Genomic DNA, 20,640 nt, shown 5'->3' with positions numbered 1-20,640 from the left:
GGGAAGGGGGGAGGGGAAGGAGGGAAAAAGCTGGAACAAAAGGATTTGCAAATATCAATGCTGAAAAATTACCTATGTATATATCTTGTAAATAAAAAGTTATAATAATAATAATAAAAAAAGCACTTTATGTCTCTTCAACCCATTTGCTTGCTTGTCTAGTACAGTTAAAGTTGGAGTAGGAGAAAGTTTCAGTTCTTCTGCGTGTGTGACCTTAGATATATACTTAACCATTCTGAATCACAGTCTTCTTTAATGTAAAATGAAATGGGGATGGCAAACAAAACCAATGTTGCTAACACTCAAATGGAAACAGGGACTTGGAGGACCTGGAGGAAAAAAAATCTTTGCATGAACTTTCCTGATCTTGTATTAATCATAATATCAATCAAATTTTCAAGAATAAGAGCCATTCTCCAATAAATAGATGTTTAAAGGTAGGAGGAGGCAGTTTTCAAAAAGAAGAAATCCGAACTACCAACAAGCATATGAAAAAATGCTTCAGATCACTAATAATTAGAGAAATAAAGAGATTCAGAAGTTCCCCTTCACACTCTTCAAGTTGCAGATGACAAATGTCAGAGAAGCTTCAGGAAAGCGAGTCAATTTAGACATTCTGACCCAAATATTATTGAACTACGGATATCCTTTGACTTCTATTAGTTCAATACCACAAAGGGACCAAAGGAAGCAAAAAGAGGAAAGGAAGGGAATAAGCATTTATATAGTATTTATTATATACCAGATATGTTTCTAAGTGTTTTTACAAATATTATTTCATTTGATCCTCACAGCCACCCTGGAAGGTAGGTGATAATTATTATCCTCATCTACTTTTGAAGAAACTATCATTTTTGCAGAGTTATGTGGTAAAAAAAAAAAGTTTCTGAAACTAAAATTTAAACTATAGCCCTAGTACTCTATCCACTGTGCCACTGGATAGGACTTATATAATCAAATCTAAATTTGATTCACAAATATTGAGTCTGACTAGATAACACTGATTAAATACATTTCTCAAAAGGACCAATATATTTAAAAAAATGTTATAGCAGGTCTCTTTGTTACTGTAAAAAAACTGGAAAAGGCACCTATAAATTAGAAAATGGATGAAAAATTATAGTATATTAATACTATTGCATTGTAAAAAATAATGAAAGACATGGACGACTTCAGAGAAACTTGAGAAGACTTATGAGAACTGACAAAGAGTGAGGTAAGAGTACCAGAACAATTTTTATGTAGTAACTATATATATATATAATATATATATATATATATATATATATATATATATGAACTTTTACAGATTTAAGAACTCTGACCAGTATAATTCTTATCAGTGATGGCCACAGAGGATTATGATTATGAAGCATGCTACCTACTCCTCACAGAGAAGAAATAGACTGAAGATGGAGAATAAGATAGATATATTTTTGGACATGGGCAATGTAGAATTTTGTTTTCCCTGTCTATGCATATTTGTTACAAGGATTTTGTTTTTCTTTCCTTTTTCAAATATGAAAGGTGGGAGAGAGGAGGATACTGTCAAAGAAAAAACAATAATATTCTCCACATGTTAGACATGTCTGCCAGAAATATTTCAGTTTATCATTATTTTAAATCCAAGTATTTATAGCTTGGAGAGATATGTCCAAAGTGAAATTGTTCCCCCATTCTTTTTAATATTTAAAACAAGACAAATTAAATTAATGATGATGCTAACTGATCTGTTAAGGTCTATAAAGGATTTTACAATTTTGTGTTTAATTTTGGCATTACTTTGCCTAATTACAACTATCTTAAGCCTCTAGCCTTCTAGCACAATGGATAAAATGTTTGACCTCTATCATAGAGAAAATAAAAGAGAAAAAGAAAGGAAAGGAAAGAAAAGAAAAAAGGGGAAAGAAAACACATGCCCTACATTCACTTCTTTTTTTCTGTTTTTTAATCTCTCCCATGGTTTTTCCCTTTTGCTTTGATTTTTCTCTTCCAACATGATTCATAAAGCAATGTGTATTAAAAATAAAAAAAAGGAAAAGAAAAGAGAAAGGAGAGAAAAAAAAGAATTATTGAAGCATTTTTAAATGTACAAAAGAGAATCAGAAAGAATCACAGACAATCAGTACAATTTTATTTAAAAGAAAAGTGGGTTATATTTAGTATTGTTGAGTCATTTCAGACTCTTAGTGACCATATCTGGAGTTTTCTTGGCAAAGATACTGAAATGGTTTGCCATTTCTTTCTCCAGCCAATTTTACAAATGAGGAAACTGAGGCAAACTGAGTGAAGTGACTTGCCCAGGATCACACAGCTAGCCAGTATCTAGGGTCAGATTTGAACTCATGAAGAGAAGTCTTCCCGATTACAAGCCCAGTACTCTATGCACTTATGGAGCCACCTAGTGGTCCCAGCTATACATAAAAGGAAAACACAGTTTTAGCTACTAGTTTTTTCTTTGATCAATTCTGTCTACAAGGAAATGCCCATTTTATTTGGTGTTTAAATTCAAAAAAGTTTTTTTTAAATTTTAAATAAAATGGGGCATATCTTTTAATGATCTTTAATTTTAAAAATTATTTAATTTTTTTTAATGATCTCTAAAATCCTTTCCAGCTCTAAATTCTGTTATCTTGTGAATTTCATACATGAAGAATCCTCAGTCACAACCTTAATCTTCTGTGTCCCTTCCTACGTTTAAGCAGCCTCCTTGTAGTAAATTCTACTGTTCCATCCTGTACCACTCCACCCACTCGGCTAGGACAAGTGAGATCAGAGTCTTTTTTTCCAGTTACTTTCCATTATATTCCATGATTCAAAGAACAGTAGAAAATAGGTTGGGTCTTGGTCCCATGCCCAAGGTCAGCAGCTTAGGCATTGAGGCAGCTGGTCTGGGAAGAGACTGACCAGGTGCCCTTGGTATAGAGCCTATCAGTACAGTGCCCCAGCCCCCTGGACCTTAATAGAGGTTGGTTTCTGATGTCTGTGGTTCTTGTAGGCATCTGGACACACAGTATTATTCCCTCTTCTTTTGTCTGAGGCTGTCTGAATTTCACTTATCTTGTTCCATCCCTATGCTGAGCTAAAGACTGAAAATTCTGTGGCTAGATCAAATTTAACTTCCTTGATTTATTCTCCAGGGAACAACTTTTCCTCCTTCGATCTCACAAATATATTCCTCTGTTCTGTTGGACGTGGCCCTCTTCAACAATGAGATGAACCAAATCAGTTTCAATGGAGCAGTAATGAACTGAACCAGCTACACCCAGTGAAAGAACTCTGGGAGATGACTATGAACCACTACATAGAATTCCCAATCCCTCTATTTTTGTCCGCCTGCATTTTTTGATTTCCTTCACAGGCTAATTGTACACTATTTCAAAGTCCGATTCTTATAGTACAGCAAAATAAGTGTTTGGACATGTATACATATATTGTATTTAACTTATACTTTAACATATTTAACATGTATTGCTCAACCTGCTATCTGGGGGAGGGGATGGGGGGAAAGAGGGGAAAAGTTGGAACAAAAAGTCTTGCAATTGTCAATGCTGAAAAATTACCCATGCATGTAACTTGTAAATAAAAAGCTATAATAAAAAAAATATTCCTCTGTATTCTTTCTTTAAAAAAAAAAAAAAAAAAAAAACAGATCTTTGATTTTACTGATCCTGGGAACTCCCAAAGAGAAACTTTTTCTTTATCAGAGAATCTTAATCTTTTCTGTATTTTGTATCCCTTTGACAGTCTGTTAAAACTTATAGATCCCTCAGAAGAATGTTTTAAAGTGCATAAAATAAAATGCACAAGAATTCAAAGGAAGCCAATTATATTAACATATAGTTATCAAAGTGCTTTAAAAAATGCTTTGTTTTTTCCACCTGGGAAGACTTAAATGAACTGATGCAAAGTGAAATGAGTAGAACTAGGAAAACATTGTATACAGTAACAGCAATACTGTATGATGACTAACCAAGGCTGACTAGGCTCTTCCCAGCAATAAAAAGATCTAAGACATGGGGCCACCTAGATGGTATAGTAGATAGAGTAACAGTCCTGAAGTCAGAAGAATCTATGTTCAAATCTGGCTTCAAACACTTAATGTTTCCTATCTGTGTGACCCTGGGCAAGTCACTAAACCCCAATTGTCTCAGGGGGAAAAAAAGATCTAAGACAATTCCAAAGGACTCATGAAGAAAAAAAATGTTTTCTAGAGAAAGAACTAATGAAATCTGAATGCAGATCAAAGCATACTATTTTTCACTTTATTTTTTCACAGTGATTTTTGTTGTTGTTGCTGTTCTGTATTTTCTTTCATAACATGACCAGTAAGGTAATATGGTTTGCATGGCTGCACTTGCATAACCTATATCAAATTGTTTATTATCTGGGGTAGAGAGAAAGGGAGAGGGAAAGAATTCAGAACTCAAAATGTTAAAAAGTGAATGTTAAAATTGTTTTTACATATCATTGGGAAAAAAATTTTTTTTTTTTTACCAATTACATGTAAAACCAATTTTGAGTTCCAAAATGTTGAGTTCTAAACTCTTTCCCCTCTTCCTCCCCCAATTTTTTGTAAACAAATTCCCAAATCCACATTAGGACCTACTGCTCTACATTACATATAATTTTCTGGAGCACTTGGAAGTTAAATGAGTGGTTTGGGAATATGGAAAATAACCAGGTAATAGGAAATTTTAAACCAATGCAAGATTTTTATTGAGTTCACCAGTAAGGGTGGTCCTCTAGCTCAATTAGTCACATCATTTGAAGAAGGAGCAGAATTTTTATAGGATCTAGGGAGGCTGAGAGGAATAGATAGGGGTTGTCTAATGCTGTTTGGTAGCAGCTCTGTTCCTAGTGCTCTGGGGCAGATCTTAAGTCACACTTGTATTCCATTGAACCCAGAATTCTACAGGATTTGGGGGGCAAAACAGAATGTGTTGGCATCTTGGGGAGAAGATCAGGGTGCATAATGGGGGGATTAATAGGTGGGATCAGGACCCACAACCTTACCCCCCTTTGAACTCATAGAATTCAACACTTTTTATAAGGCAAAGTTAGGGCAATTGTGACTTATTCCGAGTGACTAGCTTTTAATACTTCCCCATATGTATTTGGGATGTGTAGCACCCAAGCATAAACCCACTTGGATGGGACCCTGCTATTTTGCTTATATGAGAGAGGAGACGGGGAGAGAAAGAGACAGAGAGAGGGAGAGAGAGAGAGACAGAACAGAGACAGAGACAGACAAAGGAGAGAGAGAGAGAGACAGAGACAGAGACAGAGAGAGAGAGAGAAAGAGAGAGAGATTTTCAGCCAGGATAAGAAGTTCATTTGGGGTAAGACATGAATTGGAGAGGTGTTGAGTGGCTTCATTCTTTAGGAGTTAGCATGCATCATGGGGGAGAGAAACAGCAGTTGGGTGGCCTAATACCAAAGCTTGCATGTTATCCAGAGGAGCTTACGGGCAGCAGGAGAGTGGGAGGCAGATGGACAGTCACTGGCAACCAGATCTATGAAGAGGATGGGGGAAGAACAGGGAGGATGATCCCCTTGGGCCTGGTCAGCACTCCAGAGTGAACCTGGAGGTCTTGTGTCGAAAGAAGATGGAAGAATGACTTAGAACAGTCTAGGAGTGTGAGGCGAGGGGAGGGCTGGCCGGCAAATGTGAATTCCTCCAAGGATTCCTGGATTTCAGGGGCCAAAGCAAAGGTTGCTCAGGGATGCCTTTGATGGTTGGGACATCTGGAGGTTTCACAATCATGCAGTAGTCAGGCATCCAGAGGCAGCCAAAGGCTCAGCCATAGCAATAGGAATAAGGGGCCTTCCTGGTCTCAGGGGGATGTGAGGTCAGGGTACAGTCAGGGGAAAGGCACCTCTGACCACAGGACTGTGGGAAACCCAAGTATCTACCAGGTGACTGGGCAGGTTGAATCTTTTTTAAAAGGTCTTGTAATTCCGGAACTGCAAGGCCACAGGGAATGCTCTGAGGAGCACAAGAGTGAACCGCCAACATACTGAACCAAAGTGGAACCACGGGAAGACTGGGAAGAAGAATCAGAACTCAGTGAGGAAACCTGGGAGGGGGGTAACTTCATGGCCTATAAGGCAACTCTCATAGTAATGAGAATTCAATCTATGAAGGGAACAGGAGGGATGGCCTTATCACTGAGCATCAAATGAGTGTCACGGGTATTTGACAAGTCAGGGGATATCTGCCCTGGTCACTTTCTTTCTTTTTTTTTTTTTCCTTCTCAATAGCATTTTATTTTTCCAATTACATATAAAATAGTTTTCAACATTCATTTTTGTAAGATTTTATGTTCCAAATTTTTTCTCTCTCCCTCTCTTACTCCCTTTTCCAAGATAGCAAACAGTCTGATATAGGTTATACATGCACAATCATTTTTTTATGTTGGTGATGTCATTCAGGAGACGTTTTTAAATTTTTAAATTTAATATTTTTATTTTTCCTCAGTTATATGTAAAACAATTAGTTACATTTGTTTTAAAAACTTTGAGTTCCAGATCCTCTCCCTTTTCCCTCTCTGCTCCCCTTCCCCACTCCTTCCTGCCTTCCCCCCATTAATGGTTACTTTCAAAGTGATGGAAAGGTGCCCCTGATAAAGAGTATGGGAAGGACAAATGAAGGCCTTTGTCGGGATATGTCCCTAGGGATCCCTGGAGTACTGGGGAAGTCCAGCTCAAATGGCCTTAGGAATTGGGGACATTTATTTTTCTAATGTCCAAGCTGGTGGCAGGAGACACACATCTCAAGGGAGGGGTCTATGATTTGCCATACATGGGGGAGAGTTGGACGGACTGGCAGGAGGATGCCAGTCCCAGAGGGTACCATTCTTCCTTCTCTTTGGGACCGAATCCGTGCCATTTTTGATTCTTCCCCTTTCCTCTTTTCTTAGACTTCTCTTATTCAAATAGTCTAGAAGACACAAGGAAGACTTCCTCCAGATTGGCTTCCAAGAGGCCAAAGAAACATTTCTGGTGGTCAGAATCCACGGGCTCCCTATGACCATTTACGAAATGAACCTGAAAACCCCTTTTTCCCTCCTCTGGATCTCAGAGGCTGTTGAAATCTGGAAAATCATCGCTACAATGCTCTTCCTTCTGCTGGACACAATGACTAATTCAACCCAATCTTCCTTATTAGGAAACTTTTTCTTCAACCCTTCCAGATCTAGTTGCGTACCATGTTATTCAGATCAAGAGGGGGTAAGCTGAGCCAGGCTTATTTTCTTAGATCTGAGTCCAGAGATACTTGACAATCAGAACCATCTTCAATCGATTGGTGTTTACTCAGATTAGATTGTAGCCTTCAAACAAATTCCCCAGGATTTTCTTACAATGTGGGGAAATCAGATCTCCAAAGAGAATTGTACAGAGTTCAGTGAGGAGCCAGGAGGCAAGGACGAGTAGGGGAGGATCCCTGGATTGGGGAAATTCCTAGAAGGGTATAAGGCTCTCTGAAGTGATTTGATCCCCTTCTTTGTGCTGCCAGATGATTTTGGTTGATTTATACACTCAACCACCATCCAGCATGGGAAAAGAGGTGGCTGTGATGGAACTCAAGGTGGGGGCACTTTTTCTGGGAGAAGAGGAACAGACTCAGAGGATAAAGAAGGCAACCATGAATTAAGAAGGTCTCCAGGATTGCCAGAGATAGTTCCTTTAATAGCTGAAGGATCATTGGGTATAGGGAAAAATAACTTCTTTTCATTCTCATCCCTGGAGTTAATGGTGATGGAATCAATCTTCTTTTAGCAGCCATCTCATATTATTATTATTTTTTGTGGAGGCAATTGGGGTTAAGTGACTTGCCCAGGGTCACACAGCTAGAAAGTGTTGTATCTGAGTTTAGATTTGAACTCAGCTTCTCCTGACTTCAGGGCTGGTACTCTATCCACTGTACCACCTAGCTGCCCTAGCCATCTCATATTATTAAAAAAAAAAAAATAGGAGTCCATCTGGCAGGTTTTGATGGCCCCAGGGGAGGTAACTAATTTGGGCGGTCATATGAGCCTTCTAAAGGAAATTGCAATACCAAATGGTCTGGTGTGTAAAAATGCCATTTATTAACTATTTTGTAGCTCTGCATTTATAATTTTAACATTTTATCTGAAGGAGACCCACAGTGGGCTTTTGAAAACCCTGAAACTGTATTGAAGGTAAACAACAGAAACAATCACATACAGATTCATGGTGTTGGTGCCTCTGGCATCAGAACTTGGAAGTTGGAAGAACCCACTTCCCAAGTCCGCTCTGCAGCTTACAAATTATGGAGGGAGTGCCCAAGGAAATGGTCCCAGGAGGCAGCCCTTGCTTTTGCACTCACTCAAGACAGTCCTGCTTGGCCACTGGTTAGTGCCAGAACTGGTCATTGGGTCATTGCCAGTTTGGGGGAAGTCTTCCATGTATCTTCTAGTCTATTTGAACCAGGGAAGTCTAAGGAAGGGAAAGGGGGAGAATCCCACTTCCCAAACCATCTCCAGGAAAGCCTGTCAGAGGGGCTGCAGATATTGCTCCCAGGGAAAATGACTTATGAGTCTGAGATACAGACACTGATCCCAGAAACACAAACCAGACACAAGCAATTGCTGCTGAAGCAGTTCCAATTCTCTACAATTGGTCTCGACTACAATCAAGAGAAATAGTTTCCAGTAGACTCCAAACAGAGCCCAGGTGATCAAGCCAAGGTGATTGTTATTTGTAAGTCAGGACTAAAAATCAGGTTGGGTTTCCTGAGTAAAATTACTCCCCAGATTCCCATCCTTGCAGGTGTGGGGAGATTCTGAGCCAAAGCAATCTGGGGGCTGGCTCCCAGTGCAAGGCTCCCCTTGGCCAGAATCCCACCTGTCACCAAAGGGTGGAGAGATCAGAGTAACTAGATAACCAGTCAGAAATTGTAAAGCAATGCAAGATTTCCTGAGTTTGCCAGCAAAGGGCGGGGGTCTCCTGCTTGGGAAAAATCACATTTTTAGGGAAGAAGCAGCATCTTTATAGGGGCTGGGGAAATGGAGAGGAACAGGGATGGGTGTCTTATGTTGATTGAAACCCAGTGTTACATATTTAACCCATATGATTGCTTGCTGTCTACGGGAAGGGACAAGGGAAGAGAGGGAGAAAATTTTGGAACACATTTTTGAAAGAGCGAATGTTGAAAACTATCTTTGCATGCATTTTTTCCCCTGAGGCAATTGGCGTTAAGTGACTTGCTCAGGGTCACACAGCCAGGAAGTGATAAGTATCTGAGACCAGATTTGAACTCAGGTCCTCCTGATTCAAGGCTGGTGCTCTATCCACTGCACCACCTAGTTGCCCCCTTTGCACGCATTTTGAAAAATAAAAAGCTTTTATTAAAAAAAAAAAAAAAGAAAGAAAGAAGCAAACCCAGTGCTACGGTTCTGGGATACATCTTGTTTGTCCATCGAACGTAGGATATTGTAGTTAAGCTAATTCTTTGAATCTTGGTACAAAAAAGGATATGATTGACACCTTGTTCCAGACTGCTTGTTATCAAGTGGATAATGATTTAAGGGGGAGAGTGGGATGTAGCAGATGATAGGATGACAGCGTTGGGACCCTCGGTACCTCAGGATCAGAGGCTGGGGTTGAATTCAGATCTTTCAGGTTCTGAGATCAGGTATGTCAAACTGCCTTTAATATTTCTAGAATAATATTATTAATCATCTTTTACAGTGTAGAAACTCAATAGTTTACTAAATATTTTCACATTCAGTATCTTGTTTGAGCCCTACACTAATCCTATGAGATATTTAGCAGTACAAGAATTATTATCCCCATTTTATAAATGAGGAAATTGAGTCTCAAGGAAGAGGATTAAGTTGTTCAATATCTTTGTGAGATGCTAAGTGACAGAGCTTCTACCTGACCTCAAATCTGGTGCTTTTTACACCCAGGTAGGTTGGGCAGGGCCGAGATACCTAGGGGTGGGGGAATGTCTCAAGAAATAGCCCGCCTCCTGACACACTGATGTATTTTTAGTGAATCTCTGAAGTAGTGCAACTATTCTGGATTTTAATTCGGAATTATTCAAGAAAAATGACTATACTGTTTATACCCTTTGACCCAGCAATTCCACTACTACCAGGAGGCCAAAAACAGGAAAAAAAAAAAAAAGATTGAACCACATATCTATAGCATTCTTAGTGGTAGTAAAGGACGGGGAATGAGCTGGACATTCATCAATCAATAAGCACATCTTTTGTTTGCTAGGCCATCGGGTCTAATTCATGAGTGTAATAGAATATTATTGTATATTCCATTATAATAGAATAATATTGTAAGAAATGAGAACTTTTAGGAGTTCAGAAAAAATTGAGCAGATTTGGGTAAAGTAAGCAGAACTAAGAGAGCACTCAGTAACAGTATCTCAGTAACTGAGATACACTCAGTAACTGTAACAAGATTAATGTAAAGATCAAGGAAAGGAAGTTTCATTCTCAGGAATGGGGGGAAAGTGAAGGACCCAGAGAAAAGATAAGATAATAAATATATCTCTCCTTTCATGGCAGAAATAAGAGATTACTAGGACAGAATACTATAAATACTATCATATATGATTCTGTAATAGATCTTTTTGCTAATTTTTTTTTTGTATGAGGGAGGGTTTAGTATATAGATCAGGATAAGAAGAGACTGACATAAAAATAAAAGGCATCAAATTTTAAACAAAAGTAACAACCTAAGGGGACAGTAGCTAGGTGACAGGGTGAATAGAGTGCTGGGTCTAGAGTCAAGAAGATTCATATTCCTGAGTTTAAATTCAGCTTCTGATACCTACTATTTATGTAATCCTGGGCAAATCACTTAGCCCTTTTTGCCTCAGTTTCCTTATCTGTAAAATGAATTAGAGAAAGAAATGGCAAACCATTATTTTTGTCAAAAAAATCCCCAAAGGGGTCACAAAAAGTCAGACATAACTGAAAAATAACCTGACTTCCCCTTTCCCTTCCTTCTTTCCTGTCCCCTTTTTTTCCCTCTTTTGCCTCTACCTCACTCCTCTTTTCCTACTAAAAATCACAGGTGCTCTGGATCCAGGGCTAGGGAACAGTTCTGAGCCTCAAAGCTGATCAAACAAACCAAGCTGTGTGTCCAGTCTGATAGGAAAAGTGAGAAGGCCAAATGATTTTCATCCCACACTAAAATTCTCTCACTGTCTCTGTAGTTAATATATGTTTTCCCCTCTACCTGTTTTATCAAGGACCCCTCTTCCCTATAGACTGAAAAAAGGTACTTCCCCATGATGTAATTTGATCAATGCCCCCCAGAATATGAATCAGTATCCCCCTCCTTGTGACTGAGATTACACAATTAATGCTCCATAACTTTAAGGTAAGCATTACACTTTAAAATATCCTCACAAAACCCAAATAGTCATTGGTTCTTAACTAAGTCCCAAGTGCCTTAGAAAATTTGGGAACCACAGAATAGTGGAGTTGGAAGAGACCTCAGAGAGGACCTAATCTAATCGGATGCCAGATTGTGGCTGTAACAGGATTCGCATCCTTATTTTATGAGAAAATTAAAAGGGGTCAGAGGGCAGGCTAGTTGTGTAGCTTGAAATCTCTGGAAGATGTTGAAAAGATCCATGAATCTTAGGTGATCTTTACTTCCTATTCTCCTATAATCAGCTCAGAATCACTTTCTGTTGTTAATTTTAATAAACTTTTTGAGTTTTAAATTTTCTCCTCTCCACTCCCTCCCTCATACATTCAGAAAGCAAGAAATACAATAACCATGTGAAATCTCACAAAATGTATTTCCACATTTGCATGTTGTAAAAAAAGAAAAAAATAAAGTTTAAAATAACATGCTTTGATTTTTGATGAACAGAGTTCATCAGTTCTGTCTCTGAAGGTGGAGAACATTTCTCATCACGAATCCTTTGGAATTGTTGGGTGATTCGTTGTTTTTGATCAGTTCAGTTCTGGGCATTATGGGTCTCAAAGCCAAAGTCATCTGGCCTCTGGCTGCCTGGGCCCTTTGCTTTAGGTATCCCTGGGTATCGCCCACCTGTTGCACCAACACTGCTCTCAGCTTCCGTGACCTTGACTAGCAGGTGATATTGTGGGAACATGCCCTCATCCGCACCCTGGTCTCCATTAGGCAAGCTACCAGGACACCTCACCTTCCTGCTTCGGTTGATATGGGGACTATTTAAGGCTCCTGTTTTTTAGCCTTTTTCCTCATTCCTTTTGAAACAGCCAGACAGAATGCTCAAGCTGCTGGTGGCCCTTCTGCTCGTGGCCCTTGGTGAGACCCCTGGCCCTGACTCCCTTCCTCTTTGTTTCTGCTCTGAATGGTGCCCTGTTGGGAACCAGGTCCCTTGGAAAGCGCCTTTTCCTTTGGATCGAAAAGCATCCAATTTCTTGCTCTTTGGGTTAGCAGGGGGGGCGTGAGGAGGAGCGTGGCCAGCAAGTGGGAGTGGGTCAGGCCATCCTGCCTGAGGCAGCAGAGGGAACGGTAGCTTATCCTGAGAGGGAGTCAGTGAGTGGTGGACACTAAAGTTGAGCCAGCAGGGGGTATGACTGAGGCAGCAGCGGATGGAGGGGATACCCAGTCTGAGGTTGAACCAGCAGTGGATGCTAGAAAAAATGAATTTGCTCTGTCTATGACTGAGCCAGCAGTGGGTAGCTGGAATAATCAGGCCAAGGTTAATTCAGCAGCAGGTGGTGGGTATTCCCAGTCTGAGGTTGAGCAAGCAGGGGATGGGTAAACATGTCCAGTGGAGGGTTAAAACCCCGGAGGAGGGAGAAGGAAGCCAGTGTTTGGATAATGGAGGTCAGGAGAATGACTGCCATTTCATGGCAAAATTCAAGGGCTACAGGGGAACCAGGGAAGGGAGCAATGGCGTAACTCTGTGGGATTGTTTAAGGAGAGCAAGAAGTGGAGGGCAGGCTACGGCAGTGTCCCTTGGATAAAAGAGCAGCCTGTTTTGTGGAGGGGCTGCAGTGAGCCAGGTATCATTGCCAGGAAGGATCAGGAGAGGGGGAATGCCAAGGAGCTGGGCACTGGCTCTGGATCCCCTTCCACCCCACCGTTCTCTCAACGTGGCCCCCAGTTTGTCCTGGTTGAGGAGCGTGTCATGGTGTTGCCCCAGCCAGTATCCCTGAACTCGAAGTTCAGATTTGGTCTTGCTGTCCATTCTTGTCCCCAGAGCCAGGAGGGTGGTGAGATGGTAGGGACGGGGAGGATACAATGGTGATTAAGGCATATTCACAGTAATAGCCAACATTCCTATGGCGCCTCCTGAGGGCTATGCTAAGTGCTTCACAAATATTACAGTATTTAATTTATACTTTAACATATTTAACATGTATTGGTCATCCTGCCATCTGGGGGAGGGAGTTGGGGGAAGGAGGGGAAAAATTGGAACAAAAGGTTTGGCAATTGTCAGAGCTGTAAAATTATCCATGCATATAACTTGTAAATAAAAAGCTATTTAAAAAAGATTTTAAAAAGAGAAATAAGTCTATTTACAGAAATATTAATTCATGGAGGAAGCACTGGAATCCAATAAAACTTGTTGTGTATTTTGAAAAAAAAATTACAGTATTTGATTCTTACAGCAACTCTGGGAGGAAAGTCCTATTATCCCCATTTTACAGATGAGAAAACTGAGTCTGGAAGGGGTTATATGAGTAATATTACCCCTGTTATGTTGGTATCTATCCCCACTCCTCTCAGAGACCAGGAGAGTGACCTTTCCCAGGTCCCCCATCTCCCAGCCCCAGTGCCCGACCCCAAGCCTCCAGGCTGATGTTCTGTTCTTTGCCATCCTCTCCAGCCGCAGGCTGCGGCAAGCCTGCCTACAACCCTGCTACCCGGGTGGTGAATGGAGATGATGCCGTACCTTACAGCTGGCCCTGGCAGGTAAGGACGAGCCGCGACTCTGGGACCAAATCAATGAAATGGGATGTTTCGGACAAGATCATTGGTGGGGCTCCAGGCGCTATGTGAGGGGGGGAGCAGGAAAAAAGACAGAACATAAAAGCGGCCCCCGCCTGCTAAGAGCTCGCATCCCACCAGTCAGACAGAGTGGACGCAGAAAAGTGACTCCAAGGGAGCTTAAGGAGAGCCAGCTACTGGGGAGGTCAGGCTGGGGGAGGAAGAGGTGTGTGAGCCCGTGCTCCTGGAGAGGATTCTGAAGGCTGGAAAGGAGCTCGGCCATTGACGGGCACGGGAAGGGACTGCCCATTGGCACAGAACACGCCGGACCACCTAACCAACTGGTATTATATCGAGACAGGGGCAGCAGGGGATAGAGCCCCAGCCCTGAAGTCAGGAGGACCTGAGTTCAAATCTGGCCTCAGACACTTAACACTTCCTAGCTGTGTGGCCCTGGGCAGGTCACTTAACCCCAATTGCCTCAGCAAAAGAAAAAAAGATATATTGGGGTCCCACAGTTCCTTTGGTATAGAAATGGGCAGGGGGCACACCTGGGCCTGGTCGCTCTGGACGGGTTATTCCTTAGAGGTTATCAAGGTCAGGGATTCAGACGGATGGTATCACACAGGCTAAGGGAGACAGGAAGGCCCCCCCATCCCACAGGGACATCTCCCCCATCCCTGACTCTGACACTGACTGATACTCCGACTGGTGCCCACGTGGGAGGGGGATGGAAGTGCCTTCCTCGAAGAGCTCAAGGCCCACCATTCAGGCATGAAGCTGGGGGGTCTGGCCAGGGTCAGCCTAAGCCTTCCCGCCTCTGCCCACAGATCTCCCTCCAGTACGAGAGCGCCGGCGCCTTCCACCACACCTGCGGAGGCAGCCTCATTGCCCCCGACTGGGTCATGACTGCCGCCCACTGCATTAAGTAAGAATCCTTTGGCCTCCTCCCTTCCCGCTCTGGTCCTCCCACCCTCATCTCCTTAGGGTCTGAAGGAACCCTGGGAAAGTGGAAAGGGCTCTGGCCCTTCCTCGCTGTGAGAACTTGGTCAGCTTTGTCAAGCTGAATCTGATAATTAGGAAGATAAGAGATCTATCCTAGTCTCTGGGTTGGCCCCTCCCTGGGACCTGGTGGGCGAGCCCGGGTTGCCGCTTCAGGGGTGAGGGGAGAAGGGATCCCTGCTGGATCACTGGTCCTGGTGATAAATCGGGGGGTTCTGAGCCTTCCTGTGGAGCTGACCCTTAACTTTGTCTTCCGGCTTCCCAGCAAACAACGCACTTATCAGGTGGTTCTGGGAGAGTATGACCGGGCTGCAGAGGAAGGGGAAGAGCAAATAATTCCTGTCAACCCCGAAGGCCTCTTTGTACATGAGAAATGGAACCCCACCTGTGTGTCCTGTGGGTAAGTGGAATAACCCCACAGAGTTTAGGAAGACTGAATTTGAATCCTGACCCAGACATCTATTAGGACATCAATTCTATCCTCTCTCAGCCTCAGTTTCTCTCTCTGTAAAATGAAGCTGGTTTCTGAGGTTTCTTCCTGCTCTGGGCCCATGACCCTAATCCCAGCCCAGTGATGCTGGGAAAATCACTTTACTTATTTAGTCTCATTGGACTAAAGGAAGGACAAAGGCTGGGAGGGAGGAACAAGATCTGGATGCTGGAGGGAAAAAATGGGTCTGCAGAGACTGGCTTCCCCATGGCAGACCCATGGGGAAGAGATCCCTCTCTGCTCTTCTCTCAACTTGTCCTCCCTATCTGTTTCAGGAATGATATCGCTCTCATCAAGCTTTCTCGGAGCGCCCAGCTTAATGACAAAGTCCAGCTAGGCTGCATCCCCCCCGCTGGTACCATCCTGCCCAACGAAGCCCCCTGCTACATCAGCGGCTGGGGCCGCCTCTACAGTATGGCTGGGCCCTGGGGGAGGGGGGAGAAGGGGGAAGAGTGGCAGGGACCCCAGCGGGAGAAATGCCCCACAAGGCTGCAAGGAGGCAGGAGAGAGCTACTCTGGGGGAAGAGAGGATTAATAATAATGATGATGATGATCCATAAAGTTTTCAGAGCCCTTTATTTCTGTGAGGAACTCTGGGGAAAGAGGAGGGTTATTGTTCCGTCATACAGTCACACAGGTCTCCAGATCCTTGGAGTTTTCTTGGCAAAGATACTGGAGTGGGCAAATTGCTTAATCTCTCTGTGTTCCAAAATTTCTTAAATGCATTAAATAAATGCACAGGATTACAAAGGAAATCAATGACATTGAAATACAGCATCAAAATACCTTTTGAAAAGTTCATGGACTGGGGCAGCTTAGATGGCGCAGTGCATGGAGCACTAGCCTTGAAGTCAGGAGGACCTGAGTTCAAATCTGACCTCAGACACTTAACACTCCCTAGCTGTGTGACCCTGGGCAAGTCACTTAACCCCAATTACCTCAGCCAAAGAAAAAAAAAGTTCATGGACTCTAGGTTAAGAACCCCTGAGATTAGATGACCTTACAGTTCCTTTCACCTCCAGATTCTTCAGTTATGAAGCCATTTCTTCCTCCATAAAGAAGAACATACAATAATAATAATAGCATTAATATAGCACTCTAAGATTTGTAAAACTTTTTATGTATCATATGATCCTGACAACAACCCAGGAAGTAGGTCCTATTGTCATCCTTTTCAGATGAGGAAACTGAGGTAGAATATTTGAAAGGATACCACATGGTAAAGAAATTTCCTTTATAAGATCATAGGTTTAGAGCTGGAAGGGAGAAGTCTTAGAGAAATCCCTTCATTTTGCCTATAAAGACATTTAGAAACAGAGATTAAGAAATTTGCTGAAGGTCATACAGCTAATAAGTTTCTGAGGCAGGATTTGAACCCTGGAGTCCCTGCATTTCTAAAGACATTAACTATTAAGCACGAGAGTGAGGCTCCTATTTGAGTTTACTCCCCCAGGTCTTGACTTTTAAATTCTGAAATTTTCCGTTATAGGTGTGGGATCTAGAACTTTCCTGTTTTTTTCTGTCTGTGGGTCAGTCTGTCTGTCTGTCTGTTTCTCTCCTACCACTTCCCTTCCTTTTTTCTTTTCCCCGTCTCTCTGGCTCACCAGACAGACCTGACGGCCTTTGTCCCCCTACTCCATCTTCCCTATAGCTAATGGACCCCTCCCCGACAAGCTGCAGCAGGCCCTGCTCCCCGTGGTGGACCATGAGCACTGCAGTAAGTGGGACTGGTGGGGCATCTCCTTGAAAACCACCATGGTGTGTGCTGGAGGAGACATTCGCTCAGGCTGCAATGTGAGTGCTGGGCCCTCGGTAGGGTGGATAAGGGGGAGGAGGCGTTGACTACAGCCCTGCTTGGGGACGCCCTGCTGAGTCCCAATCCACCTGACACAGGGTGGATGAGGTCGCTAAAGCTGGACCTTCGATGTGGTCCAGTAGCCCACCTGCCCCAGATCTCAGCCACCTTCACTTGATCCAGTAAGAGAAGGGTCCACCCTGGCTAGGATGAAGGAGGTGAAAGGTCCTGGCTGCCTCTGTATTTCCTTGTGAGCCAGATCATCTGGTATCCTGGAAAGAGCACCGGGATGGGAGGCCAACAAGCTGGGTTTGCTCCCAGAGCTGCCATTTATTACCTGGAATGTCTTAGCCAAATTTTCTATCTAGATCACACTTTGCTCATCTATAAAATGGGTTGTGTGCTCCCTGGGAATCCTGAGCCCCATCCTGACTGCAGTTAGCACTTCTAGGACAGTGGCCGGCTAGAATAATCCATAAATGGGAGAGTAACAGTGAGGGGAGTAAAGGCCACCATAGTGACATTGATTTTAAAAATGGGGCTGTTTGGCCAGAAGAAAAAGGGGATCTTCAAAGATTTAAGAGTCAACATGGATAAGAGTTGACATGGAGATTTAGTCTACTTATCCAAAAGGGAAGAATTAATAATAAATTTAGAATTGAATTTATTCAAATTAGATAATCTAATTAATAAATTTGGCTGATTGCCGTTTAACTGATAAATTGCTAATTAGGATAACAGAAGTCAGGTCCTCTGACTCCTTCCATTCATTTAACCATGATGAGCAATGGTTAGATGTCACTGCTGAGGACAAACTTTGCCATAAGTTGAGCTGCCCCCAAATAGAATGGCCTGAAGGCCTTCCAGAAGGGACGGTTCTCCATCACTGGAAGTTTTCAAAAGGATACACTCCCAGGAGTCCTCACGGGCCAGATGCAGCAGCTGAGGATGTTTATTCCCCTCACCCAGGGCTATGAAGTTTCTTTATTTAAAGGCCCACAGAACAAAGTTTTTGTTTTTACTATAGTCCGGCCCTCCCACAGTCTGAGGGACAGTGAACTGGCCCCCTGTTTAAAAAGTTTGAGGACCCCTGATACAGTGGGACATCTCCTTGAAAACCACCATGGTGAATGCTGGAGGGGACGCTGGCTCCAGCTGCAAGGCGAGAGCTAGGCCCCTAGGGGCACCTGGTGGGCTCAGCTTGGAGGGATTTCTTTTATGGAGCAGACTAGCACTCTGGAAGAAGTCACTGATCCTGGACTGGGACACAGGAACCCTCTACCCTTCTTCCTGCTCCTCTCTCTAAACTCTTTGACTTCGGTCACCAATGAGATGAGTTTGAAACCCAAAGCCAGGGCTTGGGGCTGGGGCCTCTCCAGATGCTCAGAGGACAAAGCCAGAACTATCCCCCTCGCACAAGTTCTCCCGCCTAATCTCTCCCCTCCCCTGGGACTGTTTCAGGGTGACTCTGGAGGACCTCTTAACTGCCAGGCTGATGATGGCAGATGGCAAGTCCATGGTATTGCCAGCTTTGTTTCTGCTCTGGGCTGTAACACCCCAAAGAAGCCCACTGTATTCACCCGGGTCTCAGCTTTCAACGACTGGATTGAAAAGGTAGGAATTGAGGGGCGGGGGCAATTAGCCAAGGCCTGGGTCTCATGGAGAAGCTGGTAAGGATAGGTGTAGGAGGATACACTTGGGCAAGATCAGAGACTCTCAGAGTTAGAAAGGAATCAAGGAAAGTAATGGGAAGACTTCAGTTTTGGACCTGGTGATGGACTAAGGATAGTCTGGGTTAATGCAGAGAGCCTCATCAATCAGTCAATAAGCATTTATTTAGCTCCTACTATGTACCAAGCACTGAAAATACAACAAAAAAGGGGCCAAAACCAGCTCATGATTTCAAGAGCTCACATTCTAATGAGGGAGACAATTTGTAAAGGACTAAATTGTACAAATATTATATGGACAGAATAAATTGGAGAGAATCAGCTCCCCTTAAAGGGAATTAAGAAAGGTTTCCTGTCAAAGGGAAGATTGTAGTTGGGATCTGAGGGAATCTGGGGAGCTGGTGATGAGATGGGAGGACATTCTAGGCTTGGGGGACAGCCAATGCAATATCCAGCGTTGGGAAATGGAGGGTCTTGTATAAGCAATAGCAAGGAGACCAGAGTCACTGGGTCAAAGAGTTTATGATGGGGGCTGGGTGGATATGAGGTATTAGAAAACTGGAAAGATGGGAGGGAGCTTTATTATGAAAGGCTGGATCAGTATAATGCAGGAGAGTGAATTTTTTGGACATAACTTGAAGTTACAGAGAGGCTGTGATCTGAGACTATTTTTACAGATTTTTTTTGTGAGGAAGATACTAGGGCGATTATCAAACTCCTTTTGTAGGTGAGAAAACTAGGACTAAGAGAAATGAAGCCTTTTGCCTCTGGTCACTCAGCTGCCTAGGGCCCAAGGAAGCCTTTCTGTGCTCCCTCCTGACCCCATGTTCTGTGATGCTACCTTATCCCAAGGAATAACACTCATGGATAAATGGACTATGGATAAATCAGTGATAAATCCCACTATATTGGGATAGATTTCACCTGACAATCTGATGCATTTACATTTTACTTAGTCAAACTTTTTGGTTTCAGAATCCCTCATCATTCTTAATAATTCCTGGGGACTACAAGGAGCTTAGTTTATATGCATTATACCTATCAATGTTTACCATATCAGGAATAAGAATCTCAATATTATTATGAAAATAGTTTTGATCAGATGGATCTTCTAGAAGGATCTTGGGGGGGTGGGGTTCCCAGATCCCACTTTGAGAATCATTGTTGGAGGCAATTGGGAGCCCTTGAAGGTTCTTGAAGGAGAAGCAGATTGCTGTTCCATACTTTGGCAGGATGGGGATGTGATGTTGACTGGGTGGAGCACTGGGCTGGCCCAGAAGACAACAGATCAATATTGTTGAAAGAGGGCAGGATTTAGTTGACTTGGGCTACCTAGCATCTGTATGCGTCTTTCACTTCTCATTTTTTTTTATCTGTAAAGTGGGGAGAAGGATTGGGAGAAATGGTCTCTAATGTACTTCCCCTCTCTAAATTGTATGCTCTCTTTACAGATAATGGCAGAAAATTAAGAAGGACCCAGCTGACTGGAGAGAGACCTTCTAACAGCAGAAATAAAAACACCATGGAAACGTGACTTTATGTCTCTCTTTTTTTATTGTCCGCTGGCTTCCTGTATGTCTACCTGCCTTACTCCTTCCAGCTGTATCAAATGCCAGAATGACCTGACCTGAGTTCAAATCCAGCCTTAGACACTGATTAGCTGTGTGACTCTGGGCTAATCACTTAACTTCATCTTCATTTCCTCATCTTTAAAATAAGGATCAGAATAACAGCTCAGAGTTGTGATCATCAAA

At 42.8% G+C, this 20,640-nt stretch overlaps 1 protein-coding gene across 1 annotated transcript; it reads left to right on the top strand.

The window, feature by feature from the left end:
• Nucleotides 1-12,239: 12,239 nt before the first annotated feature.
• On the top strand, nt 12,240-20,420 carry LOC127558163 (chymotrypsin-like elastase family member 3B). Its single transcript, XM_051991385.1, has 8 exons — nt 12,240-12,294; nt 13,829-13,914; nt 14,760-14,857; nt 15,197-15,331; nt 15,697-15,833; nt 17,073-17,215; nt 18,678-18,830; nt 20,338-20,420. Exons 1-8 carry the CDS (start codon nt 12,255-12,257, stop codon nt 20,353-20,355), a joined length of 810 nt encoding a protein of 269 aa, XP_051847345.1. The 5' UTR covers nt 12,240-12,254; the 3' UTR covers nt 20,356-20,420.
• The last annotated feature ends 220 nt before the right edge of the window (nt 20,421-20,640 follow it).

The sequence above is a fragment of the Antechinus flavipes genome, chromosome 3 (genome assembly GCF_016432865.1).
Source record: "Antechinus flavipes isolate AdamAnt ecotype Samford, QLD, Australia chromosome 3, AdamAnt_v2, whole genome shotgun sequence".
In the NCBI taxonomy this organism is placed as follows: Eukaryota; Metazoa; Chordata; class Mammalia; order Dasyuromorphia; family Dasyuridae; genus Antechinus; species Antechinus flavipes.
This window is presented reverse-complemented; position numbering and strand designations above follow the sequence as displayed.